The 20,664-nt window shown below is 36.3% G+C and overlaps 1 protein-coding gene across 3 annotated transcripts in view; it reads left to right on the top strand.

The window, feature by feature from the left end:
* The window catches only part of Adgrb3 (adhesion G protein-coupled receptor B3), a 772,147-nt gene that overhangs the window by 599,344 nt on the left and 152,139 nt on the right, over positions 1-20,664 (top strand). For all 3 annotated transcript variants that reach the window (XM_045156936.1, XM_045156937.1, XM_004653066.3), the window contains 2 exons: positions 14,789-14,915; positions 16,522-16,625. In XM_045156936.1, coding sequence (XP_045012871.1) covers positions 14,789-14,915; positions 16,522-16,625 — 231 coding nt within the window. The remainder of the gene's footprint in view (positions 1-14,788; positions 14,916-16,521; positions 16,626-20,664) is intronic.

Below are 20,664 nucleotides of genomic sequence, written 5' to 3'. Positions count from 1 at the left end.
AATATCAGGTGGCTATAGCTACCTGGGCTTACATCTGGGTTCTCTATTCTGTTCCACTGATCTACATATCCGTTTTTGTGCCAGTACCATGCTGTTTTTGTTACTGTGGCTCTGTAGTATAGGTTAAAATCAGGTATGGTGACCACCAGCCTCTTTTTTGTTGCTCAGTATTATTTTAGATATTCAAGGTTTTTTGTGATTCCAAATGAAGTTTTGGATTGTTTTTTCTATTTCCATGAAAAATGTCTTTGGAATTTTGATAGGGATTGCATTAAATGTATAGATTGCCTTTGTGGTTGCTATTTTCACAATATTGATTCTTCCAATCCAGGAACAAGGGATGTTTTTCAACTTTCTAGTGTCTTCTGCAATTTCTCACTTGAGAGTTTTAAAGTTCTCATTGTAGAGATTCTTTACTTCCTTGGTTAGGTCCAAGGTACTTTATTTATTTATTTATTTATTGATTGATTGATCGATACAATTGTGAATGGGAGTGATTCACTGATTTCATTCTCTGTGTGTTTGTTGTTAGCATATATGAAGGCTACTTATTTCTGTGTATTTATTTTGTGTCCTGCTACATGGCTGTAGGTTTTTATCAGCTCTAACAGTTTGCTAGTACAGTCTTTAGGGTCCTTTATGTATATAATCATGTCATCTGCAAATAATGATAACTTGATCTCTTCCTTTCCAATTTGTATCTCTTTTATGTGTGACTCTTGCCTTATTGCTATGGCTAAGACTTCCAGAACTATATTAAATAAAAGTGGGGACAGTGGACACCCTTGTCTTGTTCCTGATTTTAGTGGAAAAGCTCCCAGTTTTTCCCCATTTGGTAATATGTTGACTGTAGGCTTGTCATAAATAGCTTTTATTATATTGAGATATGTTCCTTCTATTCCCAGTCTCTGTAAGACTTTTATCATGAAAGAATGTTGTATATTGTCAAATGCTTTCTCTGTGTCTAATGAGATGATCATGTGATTTTTGTCCTTCAACCCATTTATATAATGTATTACATTTATAGTTTTGCATATATTGAACCATCCTTGCATCTCTGGGGTAAAGCCTAATTGGTCAGGTTGAATAATTTTTCTGATATATTCTTGTATTCTGTTTGCCAATATTTTGTTGAGAATTTTTGCATCTATGTTCATGAGGGAGATTGGTCTGTTATTTTCTTTTTTTTGTTCTATTTTTGCCTGTTTTTGGTATCAAAGTGATGCTGGCATCATAGAAAGAATTTGGTAGAATTCCTTCTTTTTCTATTTCCTGGAAAAGCTTAAGAGGCAATGGTGTTAGCTCTTCCTTGAAGGTCTGGTAAAATTCAGCAGTGAATCCATCTGTGTCTGGCCGTTTTTTAGTTGGGAGATTATTGATAACTGTTCAGATCTCCATGCTTGTTATAGGTCTATTTAATTGATTAATATCATCTTGATTTAATTTATGTAGGTCATTTAAATCAAGGAAATCATCCATTTCTTTCAGGTTTTCATACTTTGTGGAGCATATGCTTTTATAGTATGTCCTTATGATTTTTTTAATTTCTCTGGAATCTGTTGTGATGTTACCTTTTTCATCTCTAATTTTATTAATTTGTGCCTCTTCTTTCTTTCTTTTGGTCAGAATTGCTAAGGGTTTTTTCAATCTTGTTTATGCTTTCAAAGAACCAACTCTTTGTTTCATTAATTTTTTGAATTTTTTTTTTCTATTTCATTAATTTCTGCCCTACTCTTTATTATTTCTTCCCATCTACTGATGTTTGGTTAGCCTTGTTCTTCTTTTCCCAAGGCTTTAAGGTGAGGCATTAGGTCATTTATTTGCGACCTTTCTAATTTCTTAATATAGGCACTTAAAGCAATAAATTTACCTCTTAGGACTGCCTTTATTGTGTCCCAGACATTTTGGTATGTTGTGTTCTCATTATCATTTGACTCTATAATTTTTTTGATTTCCCTCTTGATTTTTTCATTGACCCATTCATCATTTAGTAGGGTATTGTTTACTTTCCATGATTTCATATATGCTCTATAGCCTTTCTTGCTATTGATTTGTAGTTTAATTCCATTGTGGTCAGATAGAATGCAAGGAATTATTTCATTTTTTCCTGCATTTGCTTTGTGGCCTAATATATGATCTATTTTATAGAATGTTCCATGTGATGCTGAAAAGAATGTATATTCTGTAGCATTTGGATGAAATGTCCTGTATATATCTGTGAGGTCCATTCCTTCTATTACCTCATTTAGTCCAGATGCCTCTCTGTTTATTTTTTTCCTGGGATGACCTGTCAATTGATGGGAGTGGGGTGTTAAAGTCACCCACCACCACTATGTTTCATGTTATCTGTGACCTTAGTTCTAATAGTGTTTGTCTGATGAATTTGGGAGCCCCCATGTTAGGTGCATATATGTTTAGGATTGTAATGTCCTCTGGTTGGAGTGTGCCCTTAATCAATATAAAGTGACCTTCCTTATCTTTCTTGACTAACGTTGGACTGAAGTCTACCTTGTCAGATATTAGGATAGCAACCCCTGCTTGTTTTCTAGGCCCATTTACTTGAAACACTGTTTTCCAACCTTTCACCCTAAGATAATGTCTATCCTTTGTAGAAAGGTGAGTTTCTTGGAGACAACACATTGTAGGATTCTACTTTTTAACCCAGTCTGCAAACCTATGTCTTTTGGTTGGGGCATTGAGGCCATTGATATTAAGAGATATTATTGAAAGGTGTGTATTTATGTTTGCAATTTTTTTTTTTTTTTTTGGTTCTGGTTCTATCTTTGCTCTCTTGGGTTAACTAGTATTTGAGTATTGCTTGTTTTTTGCAGCTTCCTTATATGTGTGCTTTTCTTTTTCTTCAGCATGGATTCTTTCAAGTATTTTCTGTAGAGCTGGTTTTACCTTCAAGTACTCCTTTAACCTGCTTTTGTCATGGAATGTCCATATTTCTCCATCTATTTGAATGGATAGCTTTGCAGGATAAAGTAACCTTGGTTGACAGTTATTATCTTTCAGAACTTGGAATACATCACTCCAAGTTCTTCTGGATTTTAACATTTGTGTTGAATAATCTGCTGTAATTCTGATGGGCTTGCCTTTGTAGGTAACTTCATTTTTCTCTCTAACTGCTTTCAATATTTTTTCTATGGTGTGTGTTTGGTAGTTTGATTATAATATGGAGAGGAGAGGTTTTTTTCAGGTTTTGTCTGGCTGGGGTTCTAAAAGCTTCCTGTATCTGTAATAGTACCTCTTTCCCAATTTGAGGGAAGTTTTCTTCTATGATTTTGTTGTTGAAGATGCCTACTATGCCTTTGGAGTGGAATTCTTCTCCTTCTACTATGCCCTGAATTCTTGCATTTGATCTTTTCATAGTGTCCCGAATATCTTGAAATTCCCACTCATACTTTTCTATAAGTTTCTCCTTCTCTTTTTTGGACTGTATTAGATCTGCCACCTGGTCTTCTAGCTTAGATATTCTGTCCTCTCCTTCATCCCTTCTACTGATGAGATTTTCTACGAGTTTTTATTTCATTAACTGTGTTCTTCTTTGCTAGTAATTCTAACTGGTTTTTCTTTATTATTTATATTTCCTTATTTATGCCTTGTATTGCCTTCTTTATTTCATGAAATTGATATCCTGCATCTTCTTGGATTCCTTTGATTTCCTCTTTGAATTCCTCTTTGACTCCTTTGATTTGTTCTTTGATTTCTTTAAACATATTTACAATCATTCTTTTGAAATCTTTCTCAGACATTTCCTCTAACTTGTTCTCACTGGAGGTCATTTCTGATGCATTAATACTTTTAGGTGGATTTGTATTTTCTTGCTTTTTAGTGTTTCTTGTGTTATAATGTATATATTTTTGTGTCTTGGATTGAGTTAATGCTTGTATTTTCTAGCTAGCTGGGTATTCTTAGCTGTATCAACTGATCTGATGTTATATATCTTCAGGGTAGGAGCTTAAGTTTTTAGATGTGGCTCTTAAGACTCTCAGCGTATCTACAAAGGTATTCCTAGGGGTTGAGTTTGCCTGCTATGGGAGTATTCAAGTAGACTGAGTGGAATAAAATATAGGTAGATTCTAAAATTTAACTAAACACTGTACACATTCAATCAAAAACAGCACCGAGTATTTATGTAACAGTAGGTATTATAACAACCAGATCCTCTATTAACAAAGAAATTAAGATTTCTGGTCTGTTGAGGGATCCACATCAGTTTGTGATCAAGTGAGACCCTTCCCTGATGCTATCCCAGATACCTTTTTGGATGATTTTGGTCTCAGTCAAGTTGCTGACTAGGTCGTTGGGCCAGTGTTCTGATTTCTGGAGTTTGGCACTGGCTTTTGCTGTGGGGAAAACCGAGCCTGGCAACTATGGCCCTGCAGATTGGCACCCCCAGTGCCAGAACCGCTACTGCTGCTGCAGAAGCTGCTGCTGCTGGATCCTTCGCCACTGCTGCTGCTGCTGTAGCTAATACTATTGGATCTGCCACTGCTGCCTCTGAAGCTGCCACTGCTGGAACCACCACTGCTGCCTTTGAAGCTGCTGCTGCTGGAACCGCTGCTACTACCGCTGAAGCTGCTGCTGGATCTGCTGCTGCTGCCACTGAAGCTGCCGCTGCTGGATCTGCTGCCACTGGGGCCGCTGTTGCTGGCGCTGGAGCCACTGATGTTGCTGCCGGACTCTGCTCCTGCTTGAGTCCCACTGTCGGCTCAACTTGGCATGTCCAGGTCCCAGGACCACTGCTCTGTTCGCTGGAGCTGGGCACAGGCAGTGGGGGAGGGGATGGAGCCAATGCTGCTCTAGTTCTCTCACTGTTCCACATGTTTTTCTACCTTGTGATCTGCTCCTTCGGTGTTCACTGCTGCTCTCCCTTCATGTTTCTAGAGTTTGTAGAGAGCTCCAGTGTGAGTGGAAGTTCCCATCACCTGGCTTTTCCTGCGACTCAAGCCGAGCCTGGTGGCTTTCTGGTGTGCCGCTGCCGCTGCAGTCTGCAGACCTGCCATGGCTGCTTTTGCTGGCCTGTGCGGGCTCTGGATGCTCTGGATCTCTTCTACTTCTCTGCTGCTGTTTCAATTTCCTATACACCTTGCTTTTTAGTAAAAGTGTGTATTTTGCTGAGTTTTCTTTGGTCTTTTCCCCCCTAGGCTGCTTTGGTGTGGTACCTACACCACCATCTTAACCGGAAGTCCTTTCTTCCACTTTAATGAAGGCAATAATTGTATACACTTAACATTTTCAATAGAATTTTTTTTTTCTTTCTTGATTTCAATATTGATGTCTTTATTTTTACTGAGTCGAATTGAAGTTCTTTCTCAGCCTTGCTGTTTCCTAGTCTGTTTTATAAGGTGCTAGAAGACTGATTCCCATCCTAAAGTAAAAGCATACTTGAAAAAATTTTATTTTTATCTATGTGACTTACATGTAGTCCTTTACCTTTTGTTTCTGAACATTTGGATTTTACTAGGTTCCTTTTGTAACTTCCAGCAGTCTAATTTTTATCTGATCTTTATATGAAAGTTGATCTCTCAAAGGTTCTCCAGTGCTCAGGGCGACCATTTTTAAGCTGCCTCTTCTTATTCTTTATTTAACCTTTGCCCAATCACTTATTCATTAAATCCGCCCCATATATATATATATATATATATATATATATATATATATATATATATATATATATGTATATGTATATATATATATATATATATTTTTTTTTTTCCTGTAGGATTTTAGTTCTCAATATTCTTTTCCCTTTTGATATGTTCCCTCTGTATTCCTAACTGGCTATGCTCTTCCCTTCTGTCTCACCCTCACTGACAGTACAGAGGAAGGGAAACCCCTTTGGAGTATACATCCTTGTTTTCAAATCCTGCCACAGCCTTTTATCAGCTAAACGTCCCTAGGAAAATCATGATCTTTACCCTCTACTGATTCTTTTCAAAGCAAAATAGCAATACCCAAGTCTGGTAGCATAATGCTTGTCAGTTCAAGAGATTCAAACAACTTTTAACTCAAGAGTAAGTCCATTTTTCTCAATTTTCCTAAAGAGAAAATAATGATTAAAAATACTGAAGGTATTTTTAATACATTGTTATCAAGAGTATTCTGAAATTTGTGGGCAAGAGATGTTCCATTCACGGCCTCTCAAGCAGCTGGAACTCCAGGCATATCTCACCATACCCCACTCAGTTTACAAATTATTTTAATATTTTAAATTCCCACTAGAGTACTTGATACTAAGTAGATACTCAATAAATATTAACTGTTATTTTAATTAGTGTGATTATTATCATTTGCTTATTGAGTAATTAATGATGGCAGCTAGCATATTTTAACCTTTAATTATTAATAAATCATGGTGAAGTACTTATACATATTTATAACCCAGTAGACTGGTTTCCTTAATGTTACTCCCATACTCCTTTCTACTCTCATTATTTCTAATTTAAAACAACAACAAAGGAGATGTTACAGGCAATAAAAATGGCACTACCATTCTTGTAAGTGATGTTCAATGACCTCAAGAGTGACATATTCTTGGTTTTAATGTGTACTTCATGAAAAAAATGTAGTGGCAGTACACCTGCAAGATAATTTTAATTAAGATCTCAAGCTCCAAAAGGCAATGCAGAAATGTAACATCCACAAAATAACCTATTATGGATGGATAATTATCATCTTATATTGGTTACTCGGTGAGCACAACTTTTAGGATGTGTTGAAGACAAAGGTTTTCATAAGAGTGAAGGAGCAAGCAGTATGGTTATCTCTGAAAAGTATATTTGGGACCAAGGTAAGAGTGAGTACAAAATGCCAATATAAGACAAGGAGTTCATTGTCATTGGAAATGATATGCATAAGTAAGTGTGCAAGAGATGACAGTACAGAGGGAATGAGGTGTTAAACAGTGCAAGTGTTTGTAGGTCATTGTCAAGGCTTTCTATTTTACTTTGCATTAGACCGGGAAAAATACTGTCAAATTATTCAACAGTGATATAATTTGACATATGTATAGCGGGATCTGCCTGGTTTCTCTATTGAAGTAGGTGGCAGTAGGTAAACAAGTCTCCTGTGAGGAGATTAACTCAAGCTAGGTATTTTTCTGGCCTTGGATACAAAGGTAGGACTAACAACATTTTCAGGAATAATTTATAGAATTAATAAGACAGATAACATATTCTTGGGTTGCTTATATCTATTCCAAATATACTTTTCATTTCCCTGGAAAACAAAATTACATTTACTTGATTTTTTTTTTTAGACCCCATCAGGCATTTGAAAAGCACTCAATAAGTATGAATTAAGTCAAGCTGCACTACTGAATTAATAATTAGCAAAGAGATGTTGGATCTTTCAGGGTTTTCAGAGTTTATATAAATTTACAGGGTAGGTTCATTATAGTCTATTAAAAATACAAGCTGAAAGTGGTGGCTCACATGTATTCCTAGCACCCAAGAGACTGACACAAAAGGCCAGCCTGGATTAGAGTAAAATCTTGTCTCAGAAACAAAAATGATGAGGTGTGGTTTGTACCTTTAATCCCAGCACTTATGCAGCTGAGTAGAAGTATCCATATGATTTCTTGGCTTGCCTGAGCTACAGTGAGACCTTCACTGGGGAAAAATAAAATAAAATAAAATAAAACAGCCCCTCCAAAATTTATAAAATATTTTCTAATGAAATGTTAACATCAGATATTCCCTACTCTGGAATAAAGATGACAATCTTTTACTTAAAACAAAGTTTATCACACAGCATTGTTTTTATCTGTAAAACTAACTGATAGGCATAGCTCAGTGGTTATAAATGCTGGCTGCAGATGAGAACTATCTGAAGAGCATTAGAAATAAAAAGTAGGGTCCCTGTACATGGATCATTAAATAAAGTACTTGTTGCACAAGCTTGAGTGCCTGGTATTACTGGACCCCATGCATGTATGAGCCAGAAGCTGTGAAGGCCTCTGTAATCCCACAATGCCCATAGTGAGATGGGAGGTGGAGACTCCATTACCCAGAAGCCCACAGATATGATGGAAGGCATGAATGGACATCCTAAAACTGTCCTCTGATCCCCCTACAAACACAGTGGCACATGCATATCTCACACTTGTACTCATGTACTGGTGCACATACACACCAAAGAAAGAATGCAAACAACAAAAAATTAATTATACTCAAGGCCTATTTAATGAATAGTAAGTGTTGAAAACCAATACGCTACATGTCAGTAAGATTACTTCTAGCAAAACTTACTAAAGTTTAAATTAAATTTATTTAACTATTTTAAGTAGAAACTTTGTATGGATACATTACGTGTTGGCACCGTCATTCCCCTCCTCCCTGCCCCCATTCCACTGAGGGCCCTCCTGAGTGAGATTGCTGGTATTCACCATGGAGCTGTGGGCATGAGTTGTGAGAGCAGCTGGCAGTCATTTTGTGTGGGCAGTGGGGGCGGGGCGGTGAGGGCAGTGGCAATACCTCTGGGTATTCTTTTGCACAATGTTGCTCTTACATTCTTCCTGCCCCACCTTCCACAAAATGACCTGAGCCTTGGCCTGTGCGTTTTAAGTCTACTTTAGTGTTGAGCTCTCAGCAGCTTCTGGATTTCTGTTTTGGTGCATTTTGAGTACCCTTGGTGTCTGTGCATTTTGAGTACCCTTGGTGTCTGTCTCCATCACACTGGCTCAGGTTGTCAGGCTCGCCATGGAAGCAACATTCTTGCTCACCTGGCCAATTCCTTTGTGTTTTCACCTGGGCCCTAACTGCTGTACTAAGAGTGGTTCACCTGCTGACATGTAGTCAGGTATCCTCATCCTGCTGATAGATTTTGGTTGTCCACAAAGATCTGCTTTGTAGAAAGGAAACCATAGCTAGAAGGGTGACCCAAGTCAGGATCCTATAGAGACTGACATTACAGACTCCAGTAAAAAGCTTCTACTAGTCTTTGGCTAAAATTGAGGCTGCACCCATCAAAATTTCTCCAGGTTTACAGCACTTATACCTTTTAACCTATCCTGATCTCATTCCTGTTGGAGAATCCTGATTTTGTTTTGTTTTGTTTTGTTTTTCCAGAAAACTTGTTAATTTTATGAGGCATCATGTTGGAGCATTGTAGCAGTTGTGTGAGATAGCACTGTCCTACACAGCAGACATTAGGCTCAATTCAAGTTATTTCTATTCAAAATTAGGACATTTTCTCATCTAGATTCCCCAAATCTTGGCATCCTAACATATTGTATAATAATAATGAAATATACATTATTATTATTTCAGGGTAATGTATGTTTTTCTTAAAATAATGTTAGCTCTCTTAATTCATATAAATTGGTTATTGTTATGAATGGAAAGCAATTTCTTTCAGAATACACACTATTGTGAGGGAATGATTAGCTGTTAACTGTCATCTACACATTACATTCTTCCTACTGTGAAGAAGGCTAAAAGGACGGAGAAGCCTTCCTGTGAAGGCAAGTAATCAGGAAATATATTGAAAATCCATCCAAAATTACTGTGTTAACTATTTTGATTTTAAATAAGTGGACTCTCTGTGTTCAGTAATACTAAGCTAAGAAACTTCCTAAAGTTTACAATGTGCGCATAATAAATTGCCACGTTCTGACTTGTTATAAAGAATAGATATTTCATGAAAGAGTGAAGTGGAATATTTCTTGTATTGATTTTTCAAATGATTCAAAGGATGATTTCTCGAAACAGTTTGAAATGCATCACTACAAATCTGGCTTTTATATTAAACACGTTTTTTATTGGAATCAACAGATATTTTTCCATTTCATTTTTTTTTGTTTACTTTTAGTTGCTACAAAATACAGATATAGCCCGTTGTATTTAAAGCTAAATGAAATGAAAGAAAAAACTCAAGCAATTCTTAGATCCAAAAAATATCCATGTAAGTGCTTAGAAAATTAGGGAAAGTGGGCTGGAGAGATTGCTTAGTGGTTAAGCGCTTGCCTGTGAAGCCTAAGGACCCCGGTTCAAGGCTCGGTTCCCCAGGACCCACGTTAGCCAGATGCACAAGGGGGCGCATGTGTCTGGAGGTCGTTTGCAGTGGCTGGAAGCCCTGGCGCACCCATTCTCTCTCTCTCTCTACCTGCCTCTCTCCCTCTTTCTCTCCCTCTCTCTCTCTCTGTTGCTCTCAATTAAATAAATAAAAACGAACAAAAAATATTAAAAAAAAAAGAAAATTAGGGGAAGGCCTCAAATAAATATTAAGCTGGAACCAGGCATGGTAGCATACACCTTGAATCCCAGCACTCTGAGGCAGGAGGATTGCCATGAGTTTGAGGCTATTCTGACACTACATTGTGAATTTCAGGTCACTCTAGGCTAGAGCAAGACCGTAACTTGAAACACCTAATATATATATATTATATATATATATATATATATATATATATATATATATATATATATATACATACGTGTGTGTGTATATATACCATATATATATATATGTGTGTGTGTGTGTGTGTGTGTGTGTGTGTGTGTGTGTGTATTAGGTTTTTCAAGGTGAATATATATGCATATATATGTATATATATACACATATAATAAAACAAAAACAAAAAAAAGAAAAAAACATACACACACACATGTATATATATATATATATATATATATATATATATGTATATATATATATATTAAGCTGGAAGGTAATAGATATTATGTCCTAAGTTTACATGCTGTTGGTGGATGTACTTCTGAATACTTGGAACAAAAAGGCCCTTTCCTTCCTTTCACAGACTTATAATGAGGAAAAGACAATGTCAGATAATGCTAATAACTAATGTTGATGAATGTAGGTGTAGCCAACCTCTGGTTATCTGGAATTATGGTGGGCATAGCTATGCTTGAAGACTATTTGAAAAGCATGCACAATAAATAATTGTGAAAAGTAATTATATTATTTTTAGCATATACAATTTCAACCTATGTCATAATTTTGTGTGCTTCTGACATCATCATATTTTTATTTATTTATTTACAAGCAAAGAGAAATAGAGAGAAGAGAGTTAGAAATAATGGACATGCCAAGGCCTCCAGCTACTGCAAATGAACTCCAGATACATGTGACACTTTGTGCCACTGGTTTTATGTGGGTACTGGGAAATCAAACCCAGGTTGTGAGGCTTTTCAGGCAAGCACCTTAAACACTGACCCGTCTCTCCAGCCCATTATTATATTTAATATTATTTTCACATATATGTTGTTGTTTCTGTTTGCCTTATTAATGACAACCTAGTCTTAATGGAAAATGATAAAAATTCATAGACATACCTTTTATTATAGCATGCAAATTATGACATGGGAAGGACAATGTGAAGGCCAGAATAGTCCACTCCTTTAAAACATTTTATTTGTCTATTTATTTATTTATTTGTGTGTATGTGATAAAGAGAAAGAGAGACAAAGTCAGATAGATCAAAAATGGACACTCCATGGCCTCTAGCCACTGAAAACAAACTCCAGAGGCATGCACCACCTTGTGCATCTGGCTTCATGTGGGTACTGAAGAATCAAACCTGGGTTCTTTGGCTTTGCTAAAAAGCTCCTTAACCACTGAGCAATCTCTCCAGCCCTACACTTTAAAACCTTGTCATGTGCAGAACTGGGCAACTGCTTTGCTTCATATTAGCTCCACCACTTATCAGTTTGCTTTACAAGATCTCCCTGAAATCAATCAGACACGTGTGCTATGCTCTTAAAGAATGTTATACAGTGGGAATGAGCCATGACAAGTTGCAAATACAGCATATACTATCAGGTTTATAATAATAGTTACATGTACTCTAGTGATATTGAAAAACCAATTTATGATACTTTTATGTCTTAAAATATCAAGAAATTTTATGAAATCATATAACTTTACCATCAGAATAGCATCACTCTTTTATTAGTCAATTCAAGTGAAACCAGATGAGTTTCGTAGCTCTCTCTCACTTTTTCAATCTTCTCTCCTGTTCACTTTTTTCAAATTCCAGTGTCTTCCTAACAGATGCATTATACTGTATCATTATATTAGACCCTCTTTTAAACTAGAAAGATTATGTTAGGCTCTACATAGTATCCATACATTATTATCAATAAATTTAATCCATGGGCTGGAGAGATGACTTAGCGGTTAAGCACTTGCCTGTGAAGCCTAAGGATCCCGGTTCGAGGCTCGATTCCCCGGACCCACATTAGCCAGGTACACAAGGGAGTGCATGCGTCTGGAGTTTTGCAGTGGCTGGAGGCCCTGGCACACACATTCTCTCTCTCTATCTCTGCCTCTTTCTCTCTCTGTCTGTCTCTAAAATAAATAAAATAACAACAAAATAATTTTTTTAAAAAAACCTATCACTAAAAAAAAACCATTTAATCCAATAGCATCATTAAAGGGATGATGTTTTATAGAATGGGAAGGAAAAGGGTGTTGTAGCTTCATGGAGGCATGCATGAAAAGAACAGGAAGTATATTTCATGTTGGGAGGAGGAAACAGGAAAAAAATCAAGAACTAAGATTGTGAACACAGTGACTTCTCAATTTTGCCTGGAGTCAGGCTAGGTCAACCATGAAAGCATTGTACAGAGTGAGACAAGTTGACCCACTTTTAAAAGATGTCATGCAAAATTTACATGTTCCTAAGAGTCTAGCAACACTGAACTGACACAGACTTTATATGTGACAGTCAGCTTAGTGATGCTACTACCATCTTGAGAAATGAACTTTCAGTACATGTGTGTAAACACATAATTTTTTCTTCTCTGAAATCTTATTTATAGTAAGGATTTTCTTGTTACGATATTGTATTGGTCTATTGGGCATAACTGCAAAATGTGGAAATCCTAAGTACTAGATTCCAACTTGAAAGCACAGTTACTACATTAAAATAAAACTGTCCTCCAAGATGAATAATAGAGATGATGTGTTTTAAAACATGTCAGATTCTCTTAAATGTATCTTCTTTCTTTAATCTTTGGTCAATCAAGATATATGGGGTTTTTTGTTTGTTTTTCATTTAGCCTTAAGTGCACATGAAAACAAGTGACAGATGGCTAATGAAATAAGTTGAGGTACTGTGTGCTTATGATTAGGTAGAATCACAATTTAAAATGATTGCAGTAGAAGATATAACTGATTTTAATTCAGAAAAAAATTGTCATGGTTGTATGATATCATGAGAAGCAAAAGAAAATCAGAAAATTTTGAAATGACTAATACTTAGAGATATTTGAATAAAGTTGGGCATAATTTTATCTAACTTTTCCCAAATACAGTGTGTTCCTTCTTAAAAGAGCATATTGAGTGATAAATTTTAATGACATCAGACCATGAATATTAAAAGTATATTGCTTATAGATCCCCCCCAAAAGGACAGTGTGAATCTCATTCTATACCTCCAGCAGAAGTCCACAGCCACAGAGCAACTTGTCACTGAATCTTGCTGAAGTAGATTGCATGCATATTTAACCCATAGCTTTAGGCATTGAGAGATGTAAAATCAAAGTCAAAATTGTATAAAAGCTAACACCAGGCCATGTGTTGTTCTCTTCAAGTTTTGGAGCCCTTTTAAACACATATAGTAATGGGGGTTAAAATTTATGGCACTCATATATACAGGTTTGCTAGCTGGAGAGTTGCCATGCCTGGGGGAGGGGAAGTGACGATTGGTGCATTCTACACAGAACACGTGTAATGATAATAGAGTTGATTGGTTGAGCATTGTTGCCCCCCCCCCCAGCATCCCTCGCAGGCCTCTTTTTTCCTATAGAGTAGTTCAGCAGGGGGTGGAAGGGTTCTCCTCCATCACCACCCTCTCCACTAAGAAGACGTAGGTTGATACCATTTTTATTGTTCTGCTGGGGTGGGGAATAAACCATATGCTTTAACATTGTACATGGCTATACCAAAGAGAAGATTGAACCAGGCCCTCTTTTCCCCATCCTGCTGGACTTTGGTGTGGGGTATATTCTTCTAAATGTTTTAGAGGAGTTTGGGTTAGATTAATGTTTCTGCCCCTGGTCAAAGAAGCATAAAGAGGAAGAAATGTTAAGAGCGTCAGAGGAGCGTTGGATTGAGTGAAGTGAGGAGTGGGAAGCTTATATCCGACACCCATCCCTCCCCTGGATACTAGGCAAAGGCAATGAGAGTGTGAACCAGCTGATGCCGCTGCTGCTGCTGCCTCCCGTTTCCAGGGTGAAATTTTCCCAGCAGCTAATTCTAAAGAGAGGAAAAAAAAAAAAAAATCCCTAAGCCAGCAATGGAGAAGATCCTATCACCCAACTCAAGCTATGTAACCTCTTAGGCAGGTTTTCAGAGAAATCCGCATTTTCTTAAAAAAAAAAAAAAAAGCCAGCATTCACAGTCCAAAACCACGGGCCGGGAATCAGAGCCGGTATGAAAATATGAAAAGCCTCTTTACACCCCGAGTGTTTGAAACGATCCGATGAGCATAGCAAGTGGCTGCCAACGCCGCCGCCGCCGCCGCCGAGCCTCGCAGAGGGCTGGACAGAGCTAGTGCTGGTTTCAGCACCTCCGGCGCTGGACAGCTCTCTGCTCGCCGCACGGACGCCCGCTCGCTTTTTCCCCACTCGAGCTTGGCTTTGCTGGAGAAGCATCTAAATTACGTTCCTGGTCAACAACAAGTAGATTTTTTTTTTCTTCCTTGTACAGGGAATGACATTAGACGATTCTCTCAATTAAACTGCATTTTCTTCTTTACGGACTTGTCTGTCAGGCGTATTTATCCCGATCTCGCCCCCTCCCACCCCCTTTGCAGGAACGAGTCTTTGGGAGCGTGGTCCACCCAGGGATGTAAAACTGTGCTTACCGATGCATCCCATACGAAATGCTTATGTGATCGGCTCTCTACCTTCGCCATTTTGGCTCAGCAACCTAGAGAAATAGTAAGTAACAAAGGGAAAACAGGTTTTAATGCAAAGGCAGGGGCATTGTGGCGAGTGTTTCTCCAGGGAACTGCGTTTTAAATGGGGAAATGGAAAAGGTTGCAGGGTGGCTAAAATTGGGTTCGTTTCCTCCTCAGCTACAGTAGCTTGGTAAAATGAATTCTAGTTGGTGTGCTGTAACTAAATTCTACTGAATTTTACGTCTTATAACTTGGAATTTCTGCAATATACTTTGAAGGTGTGTTCCTATCATATTACTAATATGCTGCAAACTTTCAAATAAAAAATAATTATCAACTTAACCTTTATTTTAAAGCTGGAAGGCTGTTCTGAGGGAATTTGTGACAGTGCTGTTAGGATTAGAATGAAGACCCCAGACACTATAGCTGAACACATTGCTTATCTGCATTGGATATTTTCAGTAAAGGTTTTCTGGGGGTGTCCTTGGATACCTATGCATTTTTAAATCAAATGAAGTTTTCATGGAAGCATGGCTGTTTGGAACTGTGAAATCATTCCTTAAAAGCATGTAGGGTTTGCAAAAATAGTTTCTGAAGAGAGAGCTGTATAGAACTGTCTAAAAGAAAAATAATACTCTCAACAAATATATTTTGAGAAAATTCTACAAAAATTGAAAGCCTGAGAAATAATCACTATGATAAAGATGACTTTCTGTCTAATTTTGGCCTAAATAAGCACCACTCATTACTTATTTCGATGACTAAAATACCTAATATAGTTTGATATGTATAGCCAGGGTTTTATAGAACACTTAAAGTATATTCCTTCAAACTTCTAGTATTAAAAAAAAACAAGAAAAACAACAGATTTATTAGTTATGAGCATGATAGTGTCTGAGAAAAGAAACCACTTAGATCAGTGAATGATTTCAATCTTTACATATATTTTTAAAATATAATGCTTATTTTTCAAGGTCATGATTTTAGGTACTGATACTGAAATTGTGACAATTATCTCCACATATTTTGTTCATGGAAAAAAATACCACAAATTATATTTGAAGGTCTTTAGTATGACATTCTATTTTCTTCTGTATACTTATGGGCTGAGCAAGTCAAATTTAATGTTGAGAATATTTGACTTAGAACAAAGTTCTCAAAAGTCAGAAAGTTTGAAAATCTTTCAATATCTGTGTACCAGATTTGGGTTCTACAATGAGTTACAAATGGGAGTAGCAAGATAAATCTTATCAAGAATCACACTGTTAAATGACTAAACCATACTTAGTTGAAGAAAAACACCTGCTCCTTCAGATTGCAGTTAAAGAAAACTTAAGCTATGAATGTTGACTAGGTTGTAGTTTCATCTGTCTATTTTCAAAATCTTTAAGTGGATAATGGACCATCGTCAAGCATTTTAAACTCTAAAGACTTTATTACTTCACAGTGTGAGAGAAGAGGGAGCTAGAACTAGTTGTTTTACAGCTTGGGAATATGTGAACTGAGTGTTCTGTGATTACTTATCTGGCAACTATAACAACTACTTAGGCTATCTCTGAATAACAGTTTTTTCTGAGTCTAGATTCATTTTAATTAAACTAAAATTTCTCTTCCTTTTCTTTTTGTTTGCTTTGCATGATTTTCAGGTCATGGAATCCTCTGGCACTCCTTCAGTTACTCTTATAGTAGGCAGTGGCCTTTCTTGCCTGGCCTTGATCACCCTAGCTGTTGTCTATGCAGCATTATGGAGGTATGTAACCAACTGGCAGACTTGAAATGGAGAACTCAGTTGCTCTGAGTTAAAATATGGAATATGATACTACTAAATGACTACTGGCTATTGAATTTACCCAAAGTAGCATTTTTTTTTACAATAGAAATAAAACTGCTATGATTGAAGTATTGCAAATAAGTCATGTTTACTTTTTCCCTATATTTTCCTGTATTGAATACATCACACACACACACACACACACACACACACACACACACACACACACACACGCCCCAGATCTTTTCTTCCCAGTTCACATTATGGGAGCCTTCAACAATTTTTTTCCTCACTCAAGATAGCACTCAGTTAATTCAAGTTTAGTCTGTATGGTTTTTATTTATACCAATTGCTATTGAGCCTGAGCATTTCATTGGAGCAAATTAATTTCTCCTTTCTACAAATATGATATCAAGTTCTCAAGTTTCAAGTACACATTTTTAGCATATTCCGAACACCAAGTTTTAATATTAAAAACACTAACCTGGTATCATAATGTTCTAGAAAAATCTGTTGCTTGAGTTTCTGAAGCAAATTGAATACACAAAAGTTGATCCAAATAAGTCATAAAAATACATAAAGGGTAAATGTGTGAAAATTGTTTTCCTAAAATATTTGAAATTGCATTTATCTGATAGCATAAGAAGGTTTAATAATTCATTTTACATTAGTTATCTGACATTTCAAGGTTATTAAAAAGAATTGGATATGGGATGTATATTGTGTCTACTTACATATTGACAATGAATAGAGTCATGTGATCTGATTTTTCAATGGACTTTATAATTTTAAATGTTGAACATACTGTATTAATTTTGATAATTAATGTCATCTAAATGCAATTTATATTAGTACCTGGATTGTGAGTATCTACTTATTGTTTTCTGGGCATTTGGAATATTAAAATTGCAAAAGTTGATATTCTTACCTCAAAAGCCTCTCAGTCTTTATCTTTTACTCTTTTTTTTTTTTTTTTTTTTTTTTTTTTTGAGGTAGGGTCTCACTCTAGTACAGACTGACCTGGAATTCATTCTGTATTCTCAGGGTGGCCTCGAACTCAAGGCAATCCTCTTATCTCTGCCTCACAAATTCTGGGATTAAAGGCATGCACCACCACACCTGGCAATTTTACTTAATTTTTAAAAGAATATCTTTATTTACTTGTTTGCAAGCAGAGAAAGATAGAGAGTAGAGAGAATGGGCATGCCAGGGCCTCCATCTGCTGCAAATGAACTACAGATGCATGTGCAACTTTCTGACTGGGAAATCAAACCTGGGTGGTTAGGCTTTGTAGACAAATGCCTTAATTGCTGAGCCATCATCTCTCTAGCCCTCTTTTACTTAAATTAAAAAAAAATAGTTCATAAAATTTAATTACTACTTGATAAGGAAAATCTATCTTGACACTTTTTTATAAAAACAGTATTGTCCATTAGATTTTAGTCTTCTGAGAACATAAATTAATTATTAAGTATACTTAACTTGTCCAAATATTAGGAGTTTTTATGTTTCATATGAATAGAATATATATGCATATTTTAGCCTGTAGCAAAGTTACCTCACACAAGTTTTGCATCTCTGTGAAGGAGTGGTCTGGTAATAGAACATTGACAAAGTAAGACAGTATTATAACATATGATCAGTTCCAGAAAATGAAAGAAATGCTCAGTCTAAGTATGACATTGTTGACACTAGAATTCTTAGCTCAGAATTTAGCCAAGCAGAGGTTGTCCTGTAAGGCTAAACGGAGAAAGGCTGGGAAGAATACAGCTCTCTCTTCTCAACTTCACTGAATGATATTTTTTTCAAGATGAAGCAACATTTAATGGTGAAGATACTAGGCAATTGTGATAACGTTATAATGCATACCGACTGGAGTATTAAAAATTAAATTGCATTTTCAGCAGTTTGGGTTCAAACACCAAGTCCACCTGCTGTTCACACCTCAATATATGCAACTCATACTAGCATCACCATTTTCAGTTATGTATAAACATAACCATGCAAATACAATACTGAATTGTCCAAATAAACTTTTTTTGATTCCTATAATTGAGGAAAATCATATACTACAGTAGTTTTATAGGAATATCTAAAACACATCAAGGAATATATCAAAACCTAACATGAAGTTGAGACTTGCAGGCAAGAATACCAAGAAACAGCCCAGATCTGGATTCCAAAGAATTAAATAGTCATCAATTCATTTTTTTAACCCATGAAGAAGTGAACTAATCACTACAATTTGGAGAAGACTCAATTCTCATGACTTTTGCCTTGAAAAGTAGTTGAAGAATCTTTTCAATGTTTACTGAAATCCCTTGATAACTGCATTTGAAATTAAGCATATGATAGGAGAGAAAATGTGCTTTGTTCAGGAAAGTTCTCTCTGCCTGCAGACTGTTATCACACATGACTTTAAATCTGGCTATGTAGCTTTTCCTAGAGTTGATGGCAAAAGTCCTGGTCCAAGCTGAGGCTAACATAGGTAAAATCATGGAGAGTGAATATTGAGCAAAAGACACAATTAGAATGCAAGTGGGTCTTGGAATTTACAGCCCCTCCCTCCACTCTCTCCAGTTCTTCTCTTGAGTCTTTGTCATTTGGTTGTTGTTGATGTTTGTTTGTTTATTCTGTTGTTTTTTTTACTACAGTGATTTAGGTATCATTCATTGTGGCATTCCAAGTACACTTTTTAAAATTTCTGTCTCCATTCTTATTCCCCCTCCATGCCACCTCTTTCCTCCAGTTCCCCTAATCCCTGTTGCCTATATATTCTTTTGCTCTTAATTTTCCTCCCTTTCAACTCATCTCTTTGTATTAATTTTGATTAATGTTCTATCTTCGTGGGTTTAATTCACATTTACCCATATCGATACATATTTATAGATATTGTATTCTATGACCCACATTTCAGAGAGAACACATGGTTTTGGTCTTTCTGAGTTTTTAGTCCCTTCCTTTAACATGATCCTTTCAAATCCATCTATTTCCTTCTAAATTTCATCTCCTCTGTGCTGCTAAATAGAATGTGTATGTTTCACATTTTCTTTATCCATTCATCTGTCAGTGGTCACTAAGGGTGATTTTGATTCTTGGCTACTGTAAATAAAGCCACAATAAACATGGATGTGCAAGTATCTTTGTTGTAGACTATGGATCTACAGCATGATGAGTTCAAAGCATTTTATAAACAGCAAGTTTACTTGCTTTAAAGCATTGAAAATAACAATAAGGATATTATAATATCTCTACTTTTTTCTAATATGAAATATTTAGATTTTTAAAAATTTTCTAATGATTTTTAAAATGTATAATCTTGTGATAATTTTATTTTTATTTATTGACAACTTCCATAATTGTAAACAATATCCCATGGTAATTCCTTCCGCCCCCCATTTTCCCCTTTAAAACTCCACTCTCCATCATATCCCCTCCCTCTCTCAGTCATCTTCTCTTTTATTTTGATGTCATGATCTTTTCCTCTTATTATGATGGTCTTGTGTAGGTAGTATCAGACTGTGGGGTCATAGATATCCAGGCCATTTTGTAGCTGGAGGAGCACGTTGTAAGGAGTCCTACCCTTTCAGTAACTTGTTGATGTGCCACAAAGTTCATCAGAAATTTTCCTCAAAAATTTTCAGGTCTAGAGATGTATATCAGTGGTAAAGCCCTTGCATAGTGTAAGTTCTGTAGTTTAATTCTCAGTGCTAATACTTCTTTTACTAATAAATACTATGGCCAGTAGTAATAAAAATGCAATAAGTTATACATTTTTCATGCATTGATTTGACAAATACAGTTATATTGTAATATAAAAGAGACATTGAGCATGTCCTTTTAATGAATATATTGACATGGGCTGGAGAGATTTCTCAGTGATTAAGGCACTTGCATGCAAAGCCTAACAGTCCAAGTTTGATTCCCTAGTACCCAGGTAAAGCCAGATGCAAAAATGGTGAATTTACCTGGAGTTCATTTACAGCAGCTGGAGGCCCTGCTACACCAATTCTCTCTC

Source organism: Jaculus jaculus, chromosome 8 (genome assembly GCF_020740685.1).
Source record: "Jaculus jaculus isolate mJacJac1 chromosome 8, mJacJac1.mat.Y.cur, whole genome shotgun sequence".
In the NCBI taxonomy this organism is placed as follows: Eukaryota; Metazoa; Chordata; class Mammalia; order Rodentia; family Dipodidae; genus Jaculus; species Jaculus jaculus.
The sequence above is the reverse complement of the archived record's forward strand: the minus strand, read 5'-3'. Positions and strand labels throughout refer to the sequence as shown.